The sequence below is a fragment of the Phragmites australis genome, chromosome 7 (genome assembly GCF_958298935.1).
Source record: "Phragmites australis chromosome 7, lpPhrAust1.1, whole genome shotgun sequence".
NCBI classification, from domain to species: Eukaryota; Viridiplantae; Streptophyta; class Magnoliopsida; order Poales; family Poaceae; genus Phragmites; species Phragmites australis.
This window is the reverse complement of record NC_084927.1, coordinates 18867956-18887173: the sequence shown is the minus strand read 5'-3', so window position 1 is coordinate 18887173 and position 19218 is coordinate 18867956. Positions and strand designations below refer to the sequence as shown.

Sequence of the window (19218 nt, the reverse complement as noted above, 5' to 3'; positions counted from 1 at the left end):
TTCTTGATTCCAATGATCAAGGACAAGCCGCCAGCCATCTGTGCTCCGACGGGGTCTCTTCTAAGCGTGGGTGACAACGAAGGTCCGACGATACAGTATTACGACCAAAGTATCCTGAGTACTGCTCGTCGAATATTGTATACAAGGTGCTCAGTGCATTAGCGTGGTAACTTTTCACGTCAACCATTACCATCATCACCTTATGTACCGGATGCGATAGAGCTATAAATGCCAGCTAGAGAAAGCCAAGACGGATATTTTCAGCTTCTTGCTATCCGAGTGTGCCATCTGCCTTATGTACGAGGACACTGCATATTGATGGAAGAACAGCAGCAAGTCTTTTCCAAGTCAACGCTTGGGCGGGTCCGGAATCCACCGGTGGCTCTCACAGTACAATCACACACCAATCATCCGAGTGAGGTCGATTCATTCCACGACGATAACCATTCTTCATTTGTAGCTACCTCCTTCGGAACACCAGCCATGCCGTCCTCTCAGTCCCGCCGCGGCCGTCTCCTCGTCCTCCTCGCCGCGGTGGTGGCGAGCCTCTCCACCATTGCAACCTCCACGGACACCACGAACGCGTTCACGTCGCTCGACTGCCCCTCGCCGCCGCCTTCGCCGTCACCCTCGCCACCGCCGTCCTCCATCAACAGCACGTTCCAGTCCAACGTGTTCGCGCTCCTGGACGCGCTCCCGTCCGCGGCCGGGCCCACGGGGTTCGCGTCCCTGTCCCGTGGCGAGGGAACTGACCGCGCCTTCGTCCGGGGCCTCTGCCGCGGCGACTCAGCTCCCGACGACTGCGCTACGTACCTCCGGAGCGCCGTGCTCGACATCAACGGCCACTGCAACAGCAACCGCCGCGCCGCCATCTGGTACGACAAGTGCTTCCTCAGCTACGCCGACACCAACGAGTCCACGGCCTACGAGGAAGGCTTCCGGAATGAGTTCTACAACTACCGGAACGTCTCCGACAAGGACGCCTTCGAGAGGACGTACTACGCGCTGATGAGACGCCTCTCCGCGCGCGCCGTCAATGGCACGCCGGAGTCAGCGTCGGTGGCGCCGATGTTCGCGACAGGGGAAGCAGTGTACGACCGCAGGGCACCCAACGGCACCATGTACGGGCTGGTGCAGTGCATGAGGGACCGGACGGCGGCGGAGTGCGACCGGTGCTTGCGGGACTCGGTGCAGCAGCTGCCAAGCTGCTGCTATGGGCACCAGGGAGGGGTGGTGCTCGGATACAACTGCTACCTGCGTGTGGAAATATACACCTACTATAATCTCGCGCTCAACGCGCCGCCCGCTCCGCCGCCTCTGGCTCCATCTCCGTCCAGCTTCATCGGAGAAAGGCGTGGTGAGCTTTTCACTGCATGTATATACAAGTAACCGTATACATACTACGAAACCGTATATTTTACCTGTTTTCTCTTGTATTTGTTGCTTCAGGACATACTATGGTTTTTTACAGTTACATTCTAATTATATGTTAAAAGATTTTTAGCAAGGTGTGTAACAAGACGGTTGGACTATTTAAGTACCCATTTACATTGTAGGGAGAAAAGTTTTTATACAGGTGCTTAGTGATATATCAACATTCTCTCTTTTATCGCTCGTGCCAAATCAGCTTAGCTTGCATTTTACATGTCCTTATCCTCTCCGCCTAGTACCGGTGCCGTGAACTCACCGATGAGGTGCAGCCTTTCCTTTTCCCTTTTACTTTTTGTCGCCCCTGAATGTTAGGACAAGTTCATCGCAATCTAGAAGTGGACACCGGCCAGTACGAACTTTGAATGCACACCATGTTTGATAATGTTCTACCTTTTGATTCTGTTTGTGATGCAGGAAAGAAGCAGACAGATGTGGCCCTTGCCATCGCCCTTCCAGTTGGAACAGTACTTGTCGTCACCTTCCTTGCCGTTATTTTCTTGTTCAAGAGAACGAGACAGGCCAGTCGGGAGAAAACACCGCCAGGTATGCCACAATACTCTCGATTAGAATCTGCCCCTATCAGCTGTTCCCGTGAGCACATCCACTCACGCGCACTCCGACGGCCTTGTTCGGGGAAGGATGAGAATGGACCACCCTCCCCTTCCGCAAAATAAACAGGTGCAAGCGCGACCACTGAACCTTGCTCAACTGCTCCTCCTGAGAAGACTTTTCCAGGAATAATTGACGAGGAAAATTGTTAGGAAAAGTTTCAGGGAAAACTTTTTGAGAAATTAAATTTTAAGGGAAAACTTTTTCTGACCAATTTTCGAGAAACTTTTTGATTTTTTATGAAACTTTTCTAGAAAAAAATTCATGGAAACTTTTTGAGAAAAATTCAAAAATAAATATCTCAAGAAAAATAGCAAAAAGAGAGAGAAAAAAAGAGAGATGAAGAAGAGAGAAAGTGAGATTGAGATAGCAGCTGGTGCACCCTCATCGATAGCCTCCGTCGGTTGCCAGCGGTACGCTCGGGCTTACACGTTTTCCTTCGACAGGCACTATACCTCTCACTCCTCCCGTGCTCAAATCTATGAAGAGAGAGGAAGGGAAGAGAACAGAGGGAGATATATCCTAGAGAGTGGGTTTGGGGAGGGAGGAATGGAGGGATGGCCTTTGTCCTTGTTGGCGGCTGGTGGCTGCACTCACGCGATGAGATTTCAAGTTATGAGGTGTGTGTGGGATTTTTTTAGGGCGCTTGGGGAGGAGGGTGGGTGGGGAAGAGGATGAGCGTTTTTTATTTTAATCTTTTTTAAATTAATATTTTAATAGCAGCACGTGTGAAATTAAATTTTCTAGAATTAGTCTTTTTTATCACATTAAAATCCTTGATGTGACTTCCCAATTTGACCACACCGAAGTCCATGGTGTGATCAAGGTGACCACGCTGACGTCTGCCCCGATGCCTTTACATGTGGGGCCGATGTAGTAGTCCTGAGTCACGCCAAAGGCTTTCGGTAACCCAGAGGGTTAGATGAACAGTAACAGTCAGATTCTAATTTTTCTCATTCATTCTTTCTCTATTTGGACAGTGGGATTGCCTTCCTTCATAATTCCAAAAACCTTTTTTTTAGTCCTATAATTTATGATGAATCCATTTTAAAAGAATTCACATCAATACCCTCTGTAGGTTTCAAAATTAAAAAAAAATCCAAAAGAGCTACTTTTAGAACTTCTAGCAATTTTTAAGGCCTCAAACAAATTTCCAAAATCTAGCAAAATTTACTTAAATTCCTCTCGTGTGGTGTAATAATTGCTAAAATTATTTCCAACCCTAAGTTGATGAAAAAGTGAGTTCCTTTGCAATGCTCCATTTATATGCATTTATCATTTCATATGATATTATCTTTTTAATTCAATTTAAACTGATAACATAAAAATGACAAAAATAGTGTTGTATTCTCTGAATCATCATTTCATGCTCCATTTGTATGCATTTTTATTATTTTTATTGGATGATGTGAGGGCGGTCCCGATCTTCACGACATATGATCAACAAGCAATGATAACTAGCTACAAATAGCCAAGATAACAATGCAACCTGATGAATGTAATCAAAATGTGGAATTTTTATATTTTGGCCCTTTTCAAAAATAGTTTTTACAAATAGACCCTCTAGAGAAAGATGTCCAAAAATGGACACTTTTCATGGCGCCACAACCTATTGCGTCGTTGGTGAATTTCACGGTGCCATGGTCTTTGGTGCCATGATATGCCACGTAGGATATGTGTTGGAAGGTTCTAGCTAACGTGGTTTAGCACGGTGCCAAAGTACTTGGCGTTGTACGTAAATGCCATGGTGCCAAATATTGTGGCGCTGATCTAGTGACTTAGTACTCGCCTGGCAATCAATCCAGATGTAGTGGCTGGGACAGACACGCGTGTGATAGGGGTAGCTACCTACCACCTATAGCTAGCTACACTCACATCAGATATAGGACGGAAAGCAAATTCCAGCTTTGCTTGCATGCATCCATCTAATGTGTGACCCATAGCGGTAGCAGCATGAATGTTCCCTCTCTCCAGCTCTCTCTCAGTGTACAACTACTAGTATTGAAGAATTTGCACTTAAATCAGTTGCTTTTATCTCTGCTTACACCCGTCACATCGAACAAAAGCATATGCAAGTTGATTTTGTGTTGCTCAAAGACAATACATGCTCGAGGGAGAGTTATTGCGATGTCAAGGTAGGTCTTAGGGAATCCTGTCATGCGTCTATCGAAAGCGTCCGCCGACAGAGAGAGAAAGAGGCGCGGTACTATAGAGGAAGGGATAAGGTTGCTGTCGGTGGATGAACACCACGAGCAGGGATCCTGAGGGACCCCCTTTGAGATTCGGCCGGAGGGCTGATCCTGGAACTACCTCGTACACGAGATTAATGCGAGAGGGACATAGGCAGGATGGATAGTCAGCTAGTAGCAATGAATGCACCAAGAATTTAGATAGGTTCAAGCCACGTGGAGGTGTAATACCCTACTCCTGTGTGTCCAGTATGTTGTCAATGCTCCTCTCCTTTCCTCTCCTTCTTTTTCCTCTTTTCTTTACAAAGTGCTCCCCCTCCCTTTATCTACCGAGGGGGAGGCCCTTCAGGGAGTGCCCAGAACGAGGGCACAAGTTCCCGTAAACAATAAATAAAAAGTGACCATCATTGGTCTACAGTTGATGTTACAGAGGGTTGAAAATACATCCCTTGAACGGTTCCATCGGTCTTCGCGTTCCTACTTTAGCAGGTGCAGGGACGCCCACCGACCAGCTTCTGAGTACTCTCTCATGCCCGTTTGGTCAGAGTAGGTCTGATGCGGTCTGATGTAACAGGGCGATAAGCCTCAAGCCCATCAAAGATATCTTCAAGCCGTCTTTCTTCATGGGCCCCATGAGGGGACATGCGATGGGACCTGCCGTATTAATTGTGCCTATGCCTTTCTGCCAGGCGGCGGCAAGGACTGACGTATTCAAAACGGTAGGCGTGGGGGAGAGTGGTTGGATGTGACCATCCACGCTCCCCATTAAATACGGCATTGGGCCTCCCACCGACCGACACCTCATCGTGGAGTCCTTGCGGGGTCCATCGGCATGGGGATGCCGGGTGCTTGGGGCTCTCTAGGTGCTCGGCGACCAACTGTTCTTGACCCCGAGCACCCACTCCCGGACCGTGCTTCCCTTGGGTCCTCGAGGAGGTGGTCCCCGATGGAAGGCGCCATGTGGTACCACGCTGTCCTGGCCTCGGGACATGGGAACCCCCGAATCCCATATCACCGACAGTAGCCCCCTGGCCCATTGGCAGGCGATGGACTAGAGACTGAGGGTGGGGCCCTATTTCTTCGTGGTCGATCACAGCATTGGTGCCACGTGGCTTTCTGTCGCCCGGTGCCGAAATCTTTGCGGGCCTTGCAATTTTTGGGCCCAAGCTCTTGGTATAACCCAGGGAGGAGACGAAAGGGCGTCGGCTGGAGGAGGCCCGCAAGCTCCTAGAGACCCGTGTGGCCATGGCCCGCACGGCTTACGAGAGGTCCCTGCGGGAGCTGACCACGGAGCGGGAGGCCTTGGAGGAGGTGCGCGAGGAGGCCGTCGCCGCACAGAAGGAGGCCGAACGCTTGGGGTAGCTCACGGCGAAGCGCGACCAGGCGTCGAAGGAGCACGCCAGCGAGTTGGCCAATCGTGAGGAGCAGCTTGCTTTGGGCGAGCAGGAGGTTGCCTTACGGGAGGAGGCTATTGGCAAGAGGGAGGAAGCCTCGCTATCCGCCGAGACGGACCTCCGCCGCCAAGCCCAAGATCTCAAACACGGTCGTGCCGACGTTCTCCGCCGGGAGGAGCAGGTTGCGCTGCGGGAGATGGACGCCGACCTGGCGTCGTCAGCGCTGGCCGCCCGGGAGGAGAGCCTCGCCAACCAGGAGGCACGCGTGATTGCCCGAGAGCAAGCCATCAAGGCCTGGGCAGAGCAAATAGAGCGGGCCCGCAGCGAGGTGGCTGCCCAAAGCCAGGAGGCACGGGTCACGAAGGATGTCCCCTCCAACAACAAGGGTCTTGAAGCTTGGCTGAAGAAAGCCGAGGAGGATCTTAATGCCGTCCGCCAAGAGCGGACGCATGTTAAAGCGATGATGCAGGACGTCTTCCGGCAGGCGCGGGGCTCCGTGGAGGCAGCTGGGCTCAGGTCCGTGATGGTGTGTTCCCAAGGGCTGGATACACTAGGTCATCTTGCCCTTGGGTTCTCGGAGATCGCTAGGCGCCTCGAGGCTCTCCCCGCCACAATCCAGGAATTGGCGACCCGGGAGGGGTGTACGCTGGCCCAGGATGTGGCCGAGCACGTTCTCGCCTGCTACCGCAGCCGAAACCCTGCCTTCCCGCTGAAGCCAGCGCAGCAGGGCGTGGTTGAGGCGGAGGAAGCCTCCGCTCGGGCAGCCGTTCGTGAAGTTGTCACCGAAGTGGCGGAATTTTTTGTGCGGGAGCCGGGCCTAGGCAGCGACAGTGGTGATGATGCGTGATCTGCTCCGTAGCCTGCAATGAGTTAGGGTTTCTCTTCTTTTTGAAAGTTGTAATTCTGGAAGTGATTCCCTATTGATTGGCTCCCTTCAGTATAGTAGAAGCCGTCCTTTGAATCGTACTCCATTTTGTACTTCTCCTTCCTTGATTTCATTTGTATTGATGCCCGAGGTGGCACTGACCAGGCCGAGCACCGGCAGTTTACCCCCGAGAACAAGGTTGCCCCGGCCACTCATGCTCGAGTAGTAGAACTACCCGAGACCTTCGGGGGTTCAGTAGTGCTCGGGGTACTCGGCTCCCGAGCATCCAGCCCCCGAGCCCGCGCGTAGGTTCCTGTGCTCAGGGTGCGCAGCCCCCGGGCGCTTGCGGGTACGCAACTGCTGAGTCGAATAGACACAAACTCTTCTGCTCGGGAAGTAAGTCCTCTTGGCATGGTACCCACTGCGACTCATGAACGCTTTTTGTCTCGTGACCTCTCAAACATATAGACCGGAGGCGCGCACAGGCGAAAATGCAACCAAGAGTCCCCATGGCTCGGTGGTGTCCCGGGTAGGACTGACCAGGCCGAGCACTGATAGCCCGACCCCGGGGACTAGGTGGTCCCGACCACTCATGCTCGAGCGGTAGGACTATCCGAGAACCCCAGAGACTCGGTAGTGCTCGGGGTACTGCCATGCCAGCCGGGCTCCACAACCTACCATAAAGGACATAGGTCAGCGATCGCCGCCTGTGCGAATACGAGGGCGGGGTTTTGCGCGCAAGGAGATCGCCTCGCCGAGCAGATTAGCACAAGAGGGTTCCGAGAATAACTCAGGAACAATAGTTATTACGTATGTATGAATGGAAATTCACATGACTTTTTTATGAAAATACTCCAAGTAGTAACTTACCGCGTTGGTGTCAGCCTCCCGGCCGACCAGGCCAGGAAAGGGTGGATGCCCCGGTGCTCAGGGCGCCCGGGAACGTGGATTCCCTTGTGCAGAGCGCTTTAGCCCCCAGGTCATCCTTTTAGCACCCCGAGCATTTCCCGGGGGCTAGGTGGTCCCAACCACTCATGCCCGAGCGGTAGGATTACCCGAGAACCCTAGCGGCTCGGCAGCACCCTGGGTACTGATGCCCTGGTACTCGGGTTGCTTGGTTCTTGAGCATTTCCCTGCAAGCTCAAATGGGCAAGGTTTCTTTGCTTGGTGCGCTTTGTCGGTGCGGTATTCACTGTAGCTTGCTCTCATTTTTGACCTACGACCTCTCGAATGCCCGGACCGGCGAAGTGCACAGACGGAGATACGACCAAGAGGTCCCATGGTTCGGTGGTGTACGGGGCGGAACTAACCAGGCCGAGCACCGACAGCCCACTCCCGGGGACTAGGTGGTCCCAACCACTCATGCTCGAGCAGTAGAACTACCCGAGAACCCCAGAGGCTCAGTAGTGCTCAGGGTATTGCCACAGCAACTGGGCACCACAGCCTACCACAAAGGACTTAGGTCAGTGATCGCTGCCTGTGCCGCATAACGACTGGCATCCGTTTTTTGTCAGCGGGAAAACGAGAGAGAGCGTGTTTTTTGCACGCAAGTCGAGCATCTCATCAAGCAGATTAACACATGGATTCTGAAGGAAAACTCGGAACAAGAGCAATATAGGCGCATATTAATGATTCATACAGATGTGACGAATTTAAATAGCAAGTGAAAACTTACGTGGTTGGTATCAGCCCCCGGGCAACTTAGGCAGGGGAAAGACCCCTGGCCTAGTTAGCCTGAGCACAGACACGCTTACCTATGGATAAAATTTGCGAAGGTGCTCGATGTTCCATGCATTGAGGCTGCCCGTCCTTTGTGGCCAATCGAAATGAGCCTTGCCGTGGGGACTTGTCACGACGAAGGGGCCTTCCCTCATGGGGGAGAGCTTGTTCTTTCCTTCGCGCGTCTGAGCGCGTCGGAGAACCAAATCCCCAACCTCGAGCGACCGGGCCCAGACACGGTGCTGATGGTAGCGCCTCAGGCTCGGCTGATATCTGGCGGCTTGGCTTGGCGTGGTCCGGTTGGCCCATAACACAGCGGGTAGCTCATCGAAGTACTCGACGTCATCGCGTCTTCGCTGTTCTTGTTCGCCCTCCGAGTATGCATTCACCCAAGGCGAGCCGAGCTTAAGCTCGAAGGGGAGGATAGTTTCGGCACCGTAGACGAGGAAGAAAGGCGTCTCCCCGGTGGCTCGGCTTAGCGTGGTCCGGTTGGCCCATAACACAGTGGGTAGCTCATCGATCCACCCTTTCCCATGCTTTGCAAGCACGTTGTAGGTCTGGGCCTTGAGCCCCTTCAATATCTCGGCATTCGCGCGCTCCACTTGTCCGTTGCTACGGGGATGAGCAACAGAGGCAAAGCAAAGCTTGATCTCGAGATCCTTGCAGTATTCCCCAAACAGGGCACTTGTGAACTGGGTGCCATTGTCGGTGATGATCTTGTTCGGGACGCTGAAGCGACTTGTGATGCTACGGATGAATTGGACTGCCGTGTTTTTGTTGACCTTGATTACTGGGACCGCCTCTGGCCACTTGGTGAACTTGTCAATAGCGACATACAGGTACTCATAGCCCCCGCCTGCTCGGGGGAATGGACCCAAGATGTCCAGCCCCCAGACCGCGAAGGGCCAAGACAGGGGGATGGTACGAAGAGACTAAGCTGGCTGGTGAATCTGCTTTGCATGGAACTGGCATGCCCTGCAACGCCGAACCAGCTCGAAAGCGTCCAGGAGGGCTATTGGCCAGTAGAAACCTTGCCGAAAGGCCTTCCCGACCAGCGTGCGGAACGATGCATGGCCACCGCACTCGTCCTCATGGATCTCAGTGAGGAGCTCACTGCCTTGTTCCCGGGTGATGCATTTTAGGAGGACACTGTCCGTGCCGCGCCGGTAGAGATCCCCATCTACTAAGGCATAGCATTTGGACTGTCGTGCAATCCTCTTTGCAGAGGCGTCATCCTCGGGAAGGATGTTTTCTTTCAAGTACCCTCGGATCTCGTCGATCCATGAGGGTTCCTGAGGACTACCGGCAAGTGCAACGCACTCGTCGGGCGGCAGCACCTTGACGGGACCTCCCACTGAAGGTGCGGCCTGAGTCCCCTCGGCTGAGCTCGAGGGTTCCCCTTCATCCTGGCCGGCAGACAGGACGGATGGCCGTGTGAGCCTTTCTTCAAAGGTTCCGGCCGGGACGAGCTCCCGGGCAGAAGCCAGGCGGGAGAGGTCATCGGCCACGGTGTTGGCGTGGTGGGGTATATGTCGTAGCTCCAGGCTGTCGAAGTGCCGCTCCAGCCTCCTGACTTCTGCCACGTACGCCGCCATCTACGGGTCCGCGCACTGGTATTCTTTTGATACTTGGTTGACTACCAGTTGGGAGTCACCTTTCACAAGCAGCCGCCGGATCCCAAGACCCACCGCTGCTCGGAGTCCAGCGATGAGGCCTTTATATTCCGCCATGTTGTTTGTTGCTCGGAAATGCAGCTGCACGACATACTGGAGTACTTCACCTGTCGGGGAGGTGAGCACCACTCCAGCCCCCGCGCCCTTCAATGTGAGGGAGCCGTCAAAGTGCATGACCCAGTACTCGGGTCCGTCTTGCCCACGGTACGCGGACAATTCTTCGTTGTCAATCTCGGGGACCAGCGTCCACTCCGCCACAAAGTCGGACAGCGCCTGGCTTTTGATCGCATGGCGACTGATGAAGTGCAGATTGAATTCCGCGAGCTCAACCGCCCACTTGATGATACGCCCGGTACCTTCTCAGTTCTGCAGGATCGGTCCTAGTGGGTACGTGGTCACCACCGAGACTTTGTGCGCCTGGAAGTAGTGTCGCGGCTTCCTGGAAGCGATAAGCACTACGTAGAGCATCTTCTGTGCTTGAGGGTATCTCGTCTTGGCATTTCGGAGGACTTCACTGACAAAGTACACCGGTCGCTGTATCCGGTGGCCCCCCACCGCGGCCTCGCCTGAGGCCTTGCCACAGCCCCCGAGCTCAAAGCAGAGTTCGGAGCCTACCGAGGTCTCGAGCTCAACTCCCTAGTCGGGACCAGTCCCGCGTCCTGGAGGCTGCTCGGGGGCGGCTGGGAGCTCAGACCCAGCACCTGGCCGCGAGCACTCACACGCTCCACCACCAGCACCATGCTCACGACCTGAGGAGTGGCCGATATGTAGAGCAATAGAGGTTCGCCCTCGCCGGGGGGCACCAGTACAGACGGCGAGGTGAGGTACTTTTTTAAGTCTTGGAAGGCCTGCTCGACCTCTAGTGGCTAGTTGAAACGACCAGTCTTCTTCAGCAATTTGACGAGTGGGAGCCCCCGCTCCTCGAGCTTGGAGATGCAGCGCTCCAAGGTTTCCATGCATCCAGCGAGACGCTATACTCCTTTGAGCCGAGCGGGTGGATGCATATGCTCGATAGCCCGGATCTTCTTGGGATTGGCCTCAATTCCGCGACTGGAGACCAAGAAGCCGAGGAGTTTGCCAGCGGGTACCCCGAATACGCATTTCTCGGGATTGAGCTTCAGGCGCGTGCTGCGGGGACTGTTGAACGTCTCGGCCAAGTCTTCCAGCAGGGTGGCCCGTTCCTGGGACTTGAACACGATGTCATCGATATACGTTTCGATGTTGCGACCAACCTGGGTGTTAAGGGTAATGTGGACGGCTCGCTGGAACGAAGATCCAGCGTTGCGCAAGCCAAAGGGCATTGACACATAGCAATAAGCCCCCACAGGGGAAATAAAAGAAGTTTTTTCATCATCTTGCTTAGCCATGCGAATTTGGTGATAGCCCGAGTTTGCATCAAGAAAACTCAAAAGATCGCACCTCGCAATGGAGTCGACAATCTGGTCTATGCGAGGCAGAGGGAAAGGGTCTTTTGGGCATGCCTTACTAAGGTCGGTGTAGTCGACGAACATTCTCAGCCTGCCGTTGGCCTCTGGGACGACGATGGGGTTTGCCAGCCACTCCGGGTGAAGGACTTCTCGGATGAAATTGGCGTCTGGAGCTTGTCGACTTGCTCCTAAATGAACTCCTGGTGCTCAGGTGCCTATCAGCGAACCTTCTGCCTCACGGGTCGTGCGTCTGGGCGCAAGGTAAGGTGGTGCTCGATCACCTCCCTAGGGATCCCAGGCATATCTGACGGCTACCATGCAAACAGGTCAGCGTCAGCCGAGAGGGAGGCGACAAGCGCACTTTCCTATTTGGCGTCCAGGTCACCACCAATTCTGGTGACCTTAGATGGGTCTTCACCCAGCGTGACCTCCTTCGTGGGAACGGAGGCGTCGGCGGCGAGTCGTGACTTGGACGAAGAGGGTCCCGGACCCCCTAGGTGTCCTTCGACCTCAGCGCGGGCGGAGGCCAAGGCCGAATACAGCTGCTCGGCGCAGAAGACGGCGCTACTGGTTTTGGCGGGCACGGAGATGGGGCTGGCTGGGCCCGGCATCTTCACAGTGAGGTAGGCGTAGTGTGTTGCCACCATAAACCTGGCGAGCGCCAGGTGCCCGAGGATCGCAGTGTAGGGGAGAGGGACCTCCGCAACGTTGAAGACCATGTTCTCCATCCGGAAGTTGTCCCGACTCCCGAAGGTGACGCGCAACTTGACCTGCCCGAGGGGGAGGGTGTACCCCGGCGTCACCCCATAGAAAGGGAGGGACGGCTTCAAACGCTTCGGAGGCATCTGCAGCTTTTTGAATGCCTCTTAGGACAGGAGGTTCAGACCTGTACCCCGTCGATCAGCACTCGGCTGACCTTTACATTGCAGATGGTAGGGGATACCACCAGAGGCAGTCGCCTCACCCCCGCAGTACTCACGGGGTGGTCCTTCTAACTAAAGGTGATCGGGGTCTCTGACCACTTGAGAGGCCTTATGGCCGCCGCACTTGGGGTTGCCGAGCACACCTCACGCCGCATTGTTTTGACACAGCGGCGAGAGGAGGGCGTGTACGCACCCCCATCGATGAAGGCAACAGTGTGCTCGGGCTCTTGAAACCCGAACTCTTCGTTTCCGGGGGCACCTTTGTCGTCGTCACCCTTGCGGCGCTCGTTGCACTCTTTCTGGCGTCACTCCGCGAGACCCTTCACCGACCGGTACTTGGTGAGGTCGTGCCAGTCGGTTTGGTGAATTTCACACCATTTCCCTGCCTCTAGCCTCGCGAGAGCAGGCTTTGTCGACTCCTATGGAATGGGCTACAGTGTTATGGGGTGCTACAGTAGGTCCGCAGATTTGTAGGTTCGTTTTCTCTCTCTACAGTATTGTAGCATCACTGTAGCGCGCTGTAGCACCGGATTCTGGAAGGCCAACTCCACCCGTGCTACAGTACTCCGCAAAAATACTGTGGCACCGGAAACTGCACTCCAGCAGATACCTCATCCAGTGCTACAGTGCAAAACAGTGAACGGGGTCTGCATTTTTGCGGACTACTGTAGCATCGCGTATTACACTGTAGCAACGCTGCAGCAGTACTGTAGTACACTGCTCGCAGGGACTGTTTACAGAGGCTGATAGACGGGTCCAAAGAGAGAAAAAGAGGAGTAGAAGATAGGAAATAGGGTAGCTGTTGGAGATGAAAAAATAAGGGATGCTGTAATAGTGATAGAGGATGCTGTAATAGTATTTTTGAGATGAAAATTTGAGTTAACTGATGGGGATGAACCTTACTACGGTGCGTGAACAGTACACCGCAAATCACTGTTGCTGCCGGATCTTGGAAAAAAGCATCCTCTGCTAGAGACGGTCTTTAGAGCAGCTTTCGGGTTAGCAGGAAGGAACCCACATGGGTGGGGCCCACATGGGACAGTTGGGAACGCGGGACGTGGTGCGCGAGCGAAGCAACTCATGGGCACGCTCAAGAAAGAAGTTTCGGTTTCAGCACCACGCTGCAGAGTCTATTAGTTACTTAAGAAAAAACTTTACAGTTTTAAAGGATTTTGCGCATATAATTTAAAAAATATCTTTCAGCGGACTCTTATATCCAAAGTAGAAGAAAAAAGTTCCTAAATTGGTGATACAACCAAGTTATGACTGGGTACGTGTTGCGCGGTTTGGATTTGTTAATTTGTGCCTCCATATATAAATATGATAATTGAATTTACATTGGGCATTGAAATTCTTTTAAGATGGACATCCGACAGCCTCCATCCACATAACCTACCAAACCATGGTCCATGTGCACTCTGCAGCCAAGAGACCGAGGCAATCGATCATCTCATGCTAGGCTGTGTTTATAGTCACGAAACATGGTTCCGTGTCCTGCGTTTATAGTCATCTTTCGCAACCTCAGTCCTCCCTTTTCAAGCAGGAAGACGATGGCTAAAGATCTAATTCCGATCAGGGTTTGACTTGCTGGTCGTTCTTACGATGTGGCGCCGACGGAACGAGCGCAATGCCCGCGTCTTTAGACAAGGCAAACACTCAACCATCGGCCCGCGCTACACGGATTGTTGAGGAACGGAGGCTCTAGAGCCTCGTTGGACTGTCACACCTACTGGTTTTCTTTAATGGACCCTCTAGCTACTAGTAGTTTGCATCTAGATCGTTCCTTTTTTTTTAAGTCGCTTTTAGTTGGTATCGTGCCTGCATCCGAGCTTTTTCTAAAAATAATATTATTTTATTAGAAAGTTGTAAAAATAATAGTTAAAATCTAATATTTGTAGAAATAGTTATATGTGGATACGTGGAGTACCGACTATGGACCTACTATCACTCTATGTGCCAACATCCTATGTGGCGGTAGCCCCGAGGACCTGTCGACACTCTGCATGTCGACAAGTCATGTGTCCCACAGATAATATTTAAAGAAAAATTCATAACTTTTTTATATAATTTTGGATGAAGATGATCTTTATATAAAAATTATGTCTCTCAATGAGATCTATAATTTTATAGTTTATTTGAATCCGTTTAGATGACTAAAAGGTGGTTATAAATTTTAGATCTGAAACTTCTAGCCACCTTTTGGGTATCTAAACTTATTTAAATAAAAAAAATATTCAACTAAAAAGTTGTAGATCTCGTCGAAAGACACAATTTTTATATAAAAATTATATCCATCCAAAATCATATGAAAAGTTATGAATTTTTCTTTACATATCATCTATGGAATATAGGACTTGTCGGTACGTGAAGTACCAACAGACCTTCGGACCCACTGCCACGTAGGATGCCAGCATGTGGAGTGCCGACAGGTCTTTAGTCGGAACTCTGCATGCCGGCAGGTATCTATTTATATAAATATCGGATATTGACTATTATTTTTATAATTTTTTAATAAAATAATATTTTTTATTAAAAATTCCGTGCATCCAGAGCAACTGTGGGGGGGGGGCTACGGTCCTCACGAATGTATCATCCTTGTAACGAACTTTCCATCTTCTCCTTAATGAAATACATGCATTTGCACGTTCTAGAAAAAAGAGTTTCTTTTGAGATACTTGCTTTGTTTTTATAGATAACTAACTGAATTCTGCTTCATAACAATGTCAGTCTTATGTACTACTGTTTTGTGACAGACAGCAGCAGCAAAGAAGAGGACCTCAGCTATGTTGACCCAGAGCAACTTAACCTACCGGCGTTAAGAGCTGCAACAAATAACTTCTCCGAAGAAAACAAACTTGGAGAGGGAGGCTTTGGAGAAGTGTTTAAGGTAATTTTCACCTATATATGTAAAGACACACAACGAGACTGTAGAATATACTATAGGTAAAAAATACTTTAGTCCTAGACACTATTTTGAACTAGCAGTGTGGCACTAGAAAGTGGATATTGTTACAATACTTCCTCTGATCCCAAATTTAAAAGTGTGTTACATCTCTCTCATTTTTTTCTAAATGTATGTCATCTAGAATTTCTATGAACTCCCTGTTCTCTTTCTTTCCTTCCTTGCCCTTACTAAATACTAAATGTTATCATTCTTGTGAATAAATAACCAATTTTTCACAATGTAGTATAAATAAGGGTGTGTCTTCCTGTCAGGTGACTGAGATCTTGCTTATGTTTCAATCACGTTTGACCGAAAAACATGTTTTGGTAACCGTACAATCATATTTTTTTTTTTTTTTTTTTTGCCATGAGTCTGACCGTAAAAATCTCGCAACCATAGAATCTGGTTTAAATTTTCCGATCACAATTGGTTGCAGGCCAGTAACCGTAAAAAACAATTAGATTTTACAGTTGCAGGGATAGGTTTTTCTGGTCAAAAAGTGATAGAGACATAAGTAAATTGTCAGGCGACTGAGAAATTAAGAGAAATTCTCTATAAATAAAGGGCAATAATGTTGCTAGATTTACTTTGTTAATCCTTCTGCACAAATCTGATGTGACTTTGTACAGTGGAATCGGATGTAGTAATAACTATGTACTACTTTACTACTAATTACTGAAAGGCAGTAGTCCGATACATGGGTGACTAGATGCAAATAGTATGAACAGGAAATCTGCTTTGTGCAGGGTACATTACAAGATGGGAAAGAGATAGCAGTGAAGAGGCTTTCCAAGCACTCATCGCAGGGTTTCCACGAGCTCAAGAACGAGCTCGTGCTGGCTGCCAAGCTCGAGCACAGGAACCTGGAGCGGCTCCTGGGCGTGTGCCTGCGAGAAGAGAAGCTGCTTGTCTATGAATACATGCCCAACAGAAGCCTAGACACCTACCTTTTCGGTATTATCCGTCAAACTACAGTCCAAATCAAATTTCATACATGTTTTCCATGTCTGATCTTGTAATCTTGTACGTGCAGATCCAGTGAAACGGCAGATACTGGATTGGAGCAAACGGCTCGCGATCATCTGTGGTATCGCGCGGGGACTCCTCTATCTCCATGAGGAGTCCCGGCTTAAGATCATCCACAGGGATCTGAAGCCGAGCAATGTGTTACTTGATGCGGATATGAACCCCAAGATCTCAGACTTCGGCCTCGCTAGAGCGTTCGGAGGAGACCAGTCCAGAGATATTACAAGGAGGCCCGTCGGAACTCTGTAAGTAGCGGCAGCATTGTGATTGTTGTGCATTGTGAGATCCAGTTAACTAGGAGGCTCTGCTATTCGCTGTAGGACTATATTTTTACAGCTTCATAAAGATACTTCTAGCTGATCATGACTGTTACATCCAAAATTAAAAGTAGAGCATAACTGGTTCTTCAAAAGGCATGGCAATACCAAACCGAGGCTATGTCACAGTATCCTCGATTATATGTTAGGCGGCTGGGTCAGCTGCTGAATGCCGATTACTGATTATATTCTTGATCGCACGATTGATGTATAAGCAGCGGATACATGTCCCCGGAGTACGCCTACTGCGTAAGTGCTTGCACCAGTGCAGTGACTTATATGTTCTTTCTGCATGCACGCTGTTGCTCGGGCGGTACAGGCATGCAAGGAAAAAGAAAAACACGAGGTCACTTAATGATCATAATAAGATATTTCTCTAAGGAACTCGCTAAAATAGCCCGTGATTGTGGAGAAGAGATTCCCACTTTCAAAACGGGGTAGAGGGGTTTCCCTTGTCCCACTTTCAGATCGGGGGTGGCGAGTTCCTTATCAAAAGTTTCAAATTTGAATATTTTTTTAATTCTAAATTTTATTTCCAAATAGTTACAAAAAATTTAATCTGAGCTATTAAAAACCATAAGTAAAATTTGTAGAACTTTCAAGTTTGGAACAGTAATACAAAGTACACCACCACCCTACAAACCTGGAGTCCTTTTCGGCATGTGCTCAGCTTGACAGATTCATCGTTGTGCAGGTATGGGGCAAGTGGAGGACGGGATCCGCCGCCGACGTCGTTGACCCATCGCTGGCCGGGCAGTACTCTGAAGGCGAGATCCTCAACTGCGTCGACGTCGGGCTGTTGTGCGTCCAGGAGAACCCGGCGGACCGGCCGGACGCCTCTACAGTGGTGCTCATGCTCAGCAGCCCGACCTCCACGTCCGATGACAGGCGAACCCCCTCCAGGCCTGCCTTCGTCTTCGGCTCCGGCCTCAGCACTGCCTCGGATCACCCAACGGTCGGTGCTTGGACATCCGACAGAGTGCTGATCAACGACAAGCAGCCGTCGACAGCCCCGGTCTCGGAGAATGAGGTGACCATCTCGGAGCTTCAGCCAAGGTAGGTATGTGTACAACTGGGTGCGGAGTATCACTGTATCAGCAGCTAGCTGTGCCTGCTTCAGTGTTCTATCTTTTCTCTAGTCTCACGAATCTTAAAGCATCTAGTAAGTTTACTGTAAGGCCAAGGATGGTAAAGAAAATAATGTAAACAGAGTCAGATTGATATATGTTAGACTGTTACTGTCAAGTATATTTTTTTGAGGGCAACTGTCAAGTATATCAAAGTGATCTCGTCCGACAAGATCTTGAGTCACGCAAAATTTCACGGTGCCACTACTTACAGGGTTCAGACAGGCCGTCTTGTTACGTCTCTGGATTGGTCTCCAACAAAAGCCCTGGCAAGGCCAAAGTCTGAGATCTTGGGGTTTCTGCATCTATCTAGTAACACATTGCTTGGTTTCAGGTCCCTGTGGATGACCTTCAGACGGGACTCCTCATGGAGATAGAGAAGACCCCGCACAATCCCGCAGATGATTATGAACCTTTTACTCCAATCCAGATGCTGGCATTTCACTGGATCTGAACATAGACATCACGATCATACAGTTTGCTTCTGTACATCTTCTTTAGAAAAGATTTACGATCGAATCTTGGACATGAGTTCAGCACAAATTAGTGTGAGATTGACGGATTACCGAAAAGAATGGTGTCCAGGCTTTTGTTGGGCATGTACTCGTAGACGACTAGCTTCTCTTCTTGCAGGCACATGCTCAGGAGCCGCACCAGGTTCCTGTGTTTCAGTTTGGCAAACACCACAAGTTCATTCTTGAGCTCGTGGACCCCTGCCAGGAGTGCTTTTGAAGGCCTCTCCACTGCTATCTCTTTCCCGTCTGGTAACCAGGGGCTGATCCAGGATTTTAGATCAATGGTGTCACCATTGACTCTCAGCAACAAAGATAAAGATACCAACCAATTTAGATGAACTCACGTATTAATCCAGACATCACAGTTATTAAGCAATGCATAGGTGATTAAGCAATGTAGAGATAATCATATAAATATAATTCAAAAGCTCAGAAGCCAACATCAAAGGTGAAATCTGAAGTAACCTGAAAACACATAAATACAGCACAATAGATGGAAAAATATTATTTGCACCGGCACAGTGGTGCTTACCTCTTATAGAAGCATTTTACGTTTACGACCTTCTATCTTCTGAAAGCGATCTTTAACAATATTATTTGGGTTGTAGCTTGGCTCGATAAAGCAAATGATACAATCATTCATAAACTTGTTATTAATACGATTACGTGGTATCGTCTTCACAATTTTCATTGCTAAAAAACACCTGGTGGCAACAGGCAAAACAAGTACAAGCTTTAAAAGCCGATAGACCAAAGGAAAAGCAAAATACTTCTTTGTATCCACCATCAATTTTGCAAGTTCGGTAATAGTGTTCAAGTTAAAAAATCTTTCATCAGCTTGTACATTGTCAATGTATATTTGAAGCTCATGAGCATGGTCCTTCAATTGAACTGAACTAAAATCATTAGGATAAAGCTTAGCTAATTCCATTAAGCTCTCCAATTTGAAGTAACCAAAAGAATCCTTAGGATTGAAAGTGATCATGTAAGTAAGCAAATTAGAATTTGTTTCACTAAAGTGATCATTGAACTCAATAAGTAGCAAGCCCACAATAGGGT

General features: G+C 50.1%; 1 protein-coding gene across 1 annotated transcript; it reads left to right on the top strand.

Annotated features, from left to right (window-relative positions):
* The first annotated feature begins 276 nt into the window (after window positions 1-276).
* On the top strand, window positions 277-17782 carry LOC133924088 (cysteine-rich receptor-like protein kinase 15). The gene is made up of 6 exons (XM_062369466.1): window positions 277-1357; window positions 1846-1974; window positions 14984-15117; window positions 15921-16128; window positions 16208-16445; window positions 17212-17782. The coding sequence occupies exons 1-6, from the start codon at window positions 319-321 to the stop codon at window positions 17501-17503; spliced, it is 2040 nt and encodes a 679-aa protein (XP_062225450.1). The 5' UTR covers window positions 277-318; the 3' UTR covers window positions 17504-17782.
* Window positions 17783-19218: the final 1436 nt, after the last annotated feature.

What these genes read in the sequence shown, in the direction of transcription:
- LOC133924088 (XM_062369466.1), top strand. Translation starts at nt 319, where the DNA reads ATGGAAGAACAGCAGCAAGTCTTTTCCAAGTCAACGCTTGGGCGGGTC. An exon ending in CTTCATCGGAGAAAGGCGTG is followed by an intron (nt 1,358 to 1,845) that starts GTGAGCTTTTCA and finishes TTTGTGATGCAG; the next exon opens with GAAAGAAGCAGACAGATGTG. An exon ending in TCGGGAGAAAACACCGCCAG is followed by an intron (nt 1,975 to 14,983) that starts GTATGCCACAAT and finishes GTTTTGTGACAG; the next exon opens with ACAGCAGCAGCAAAGAAGAG.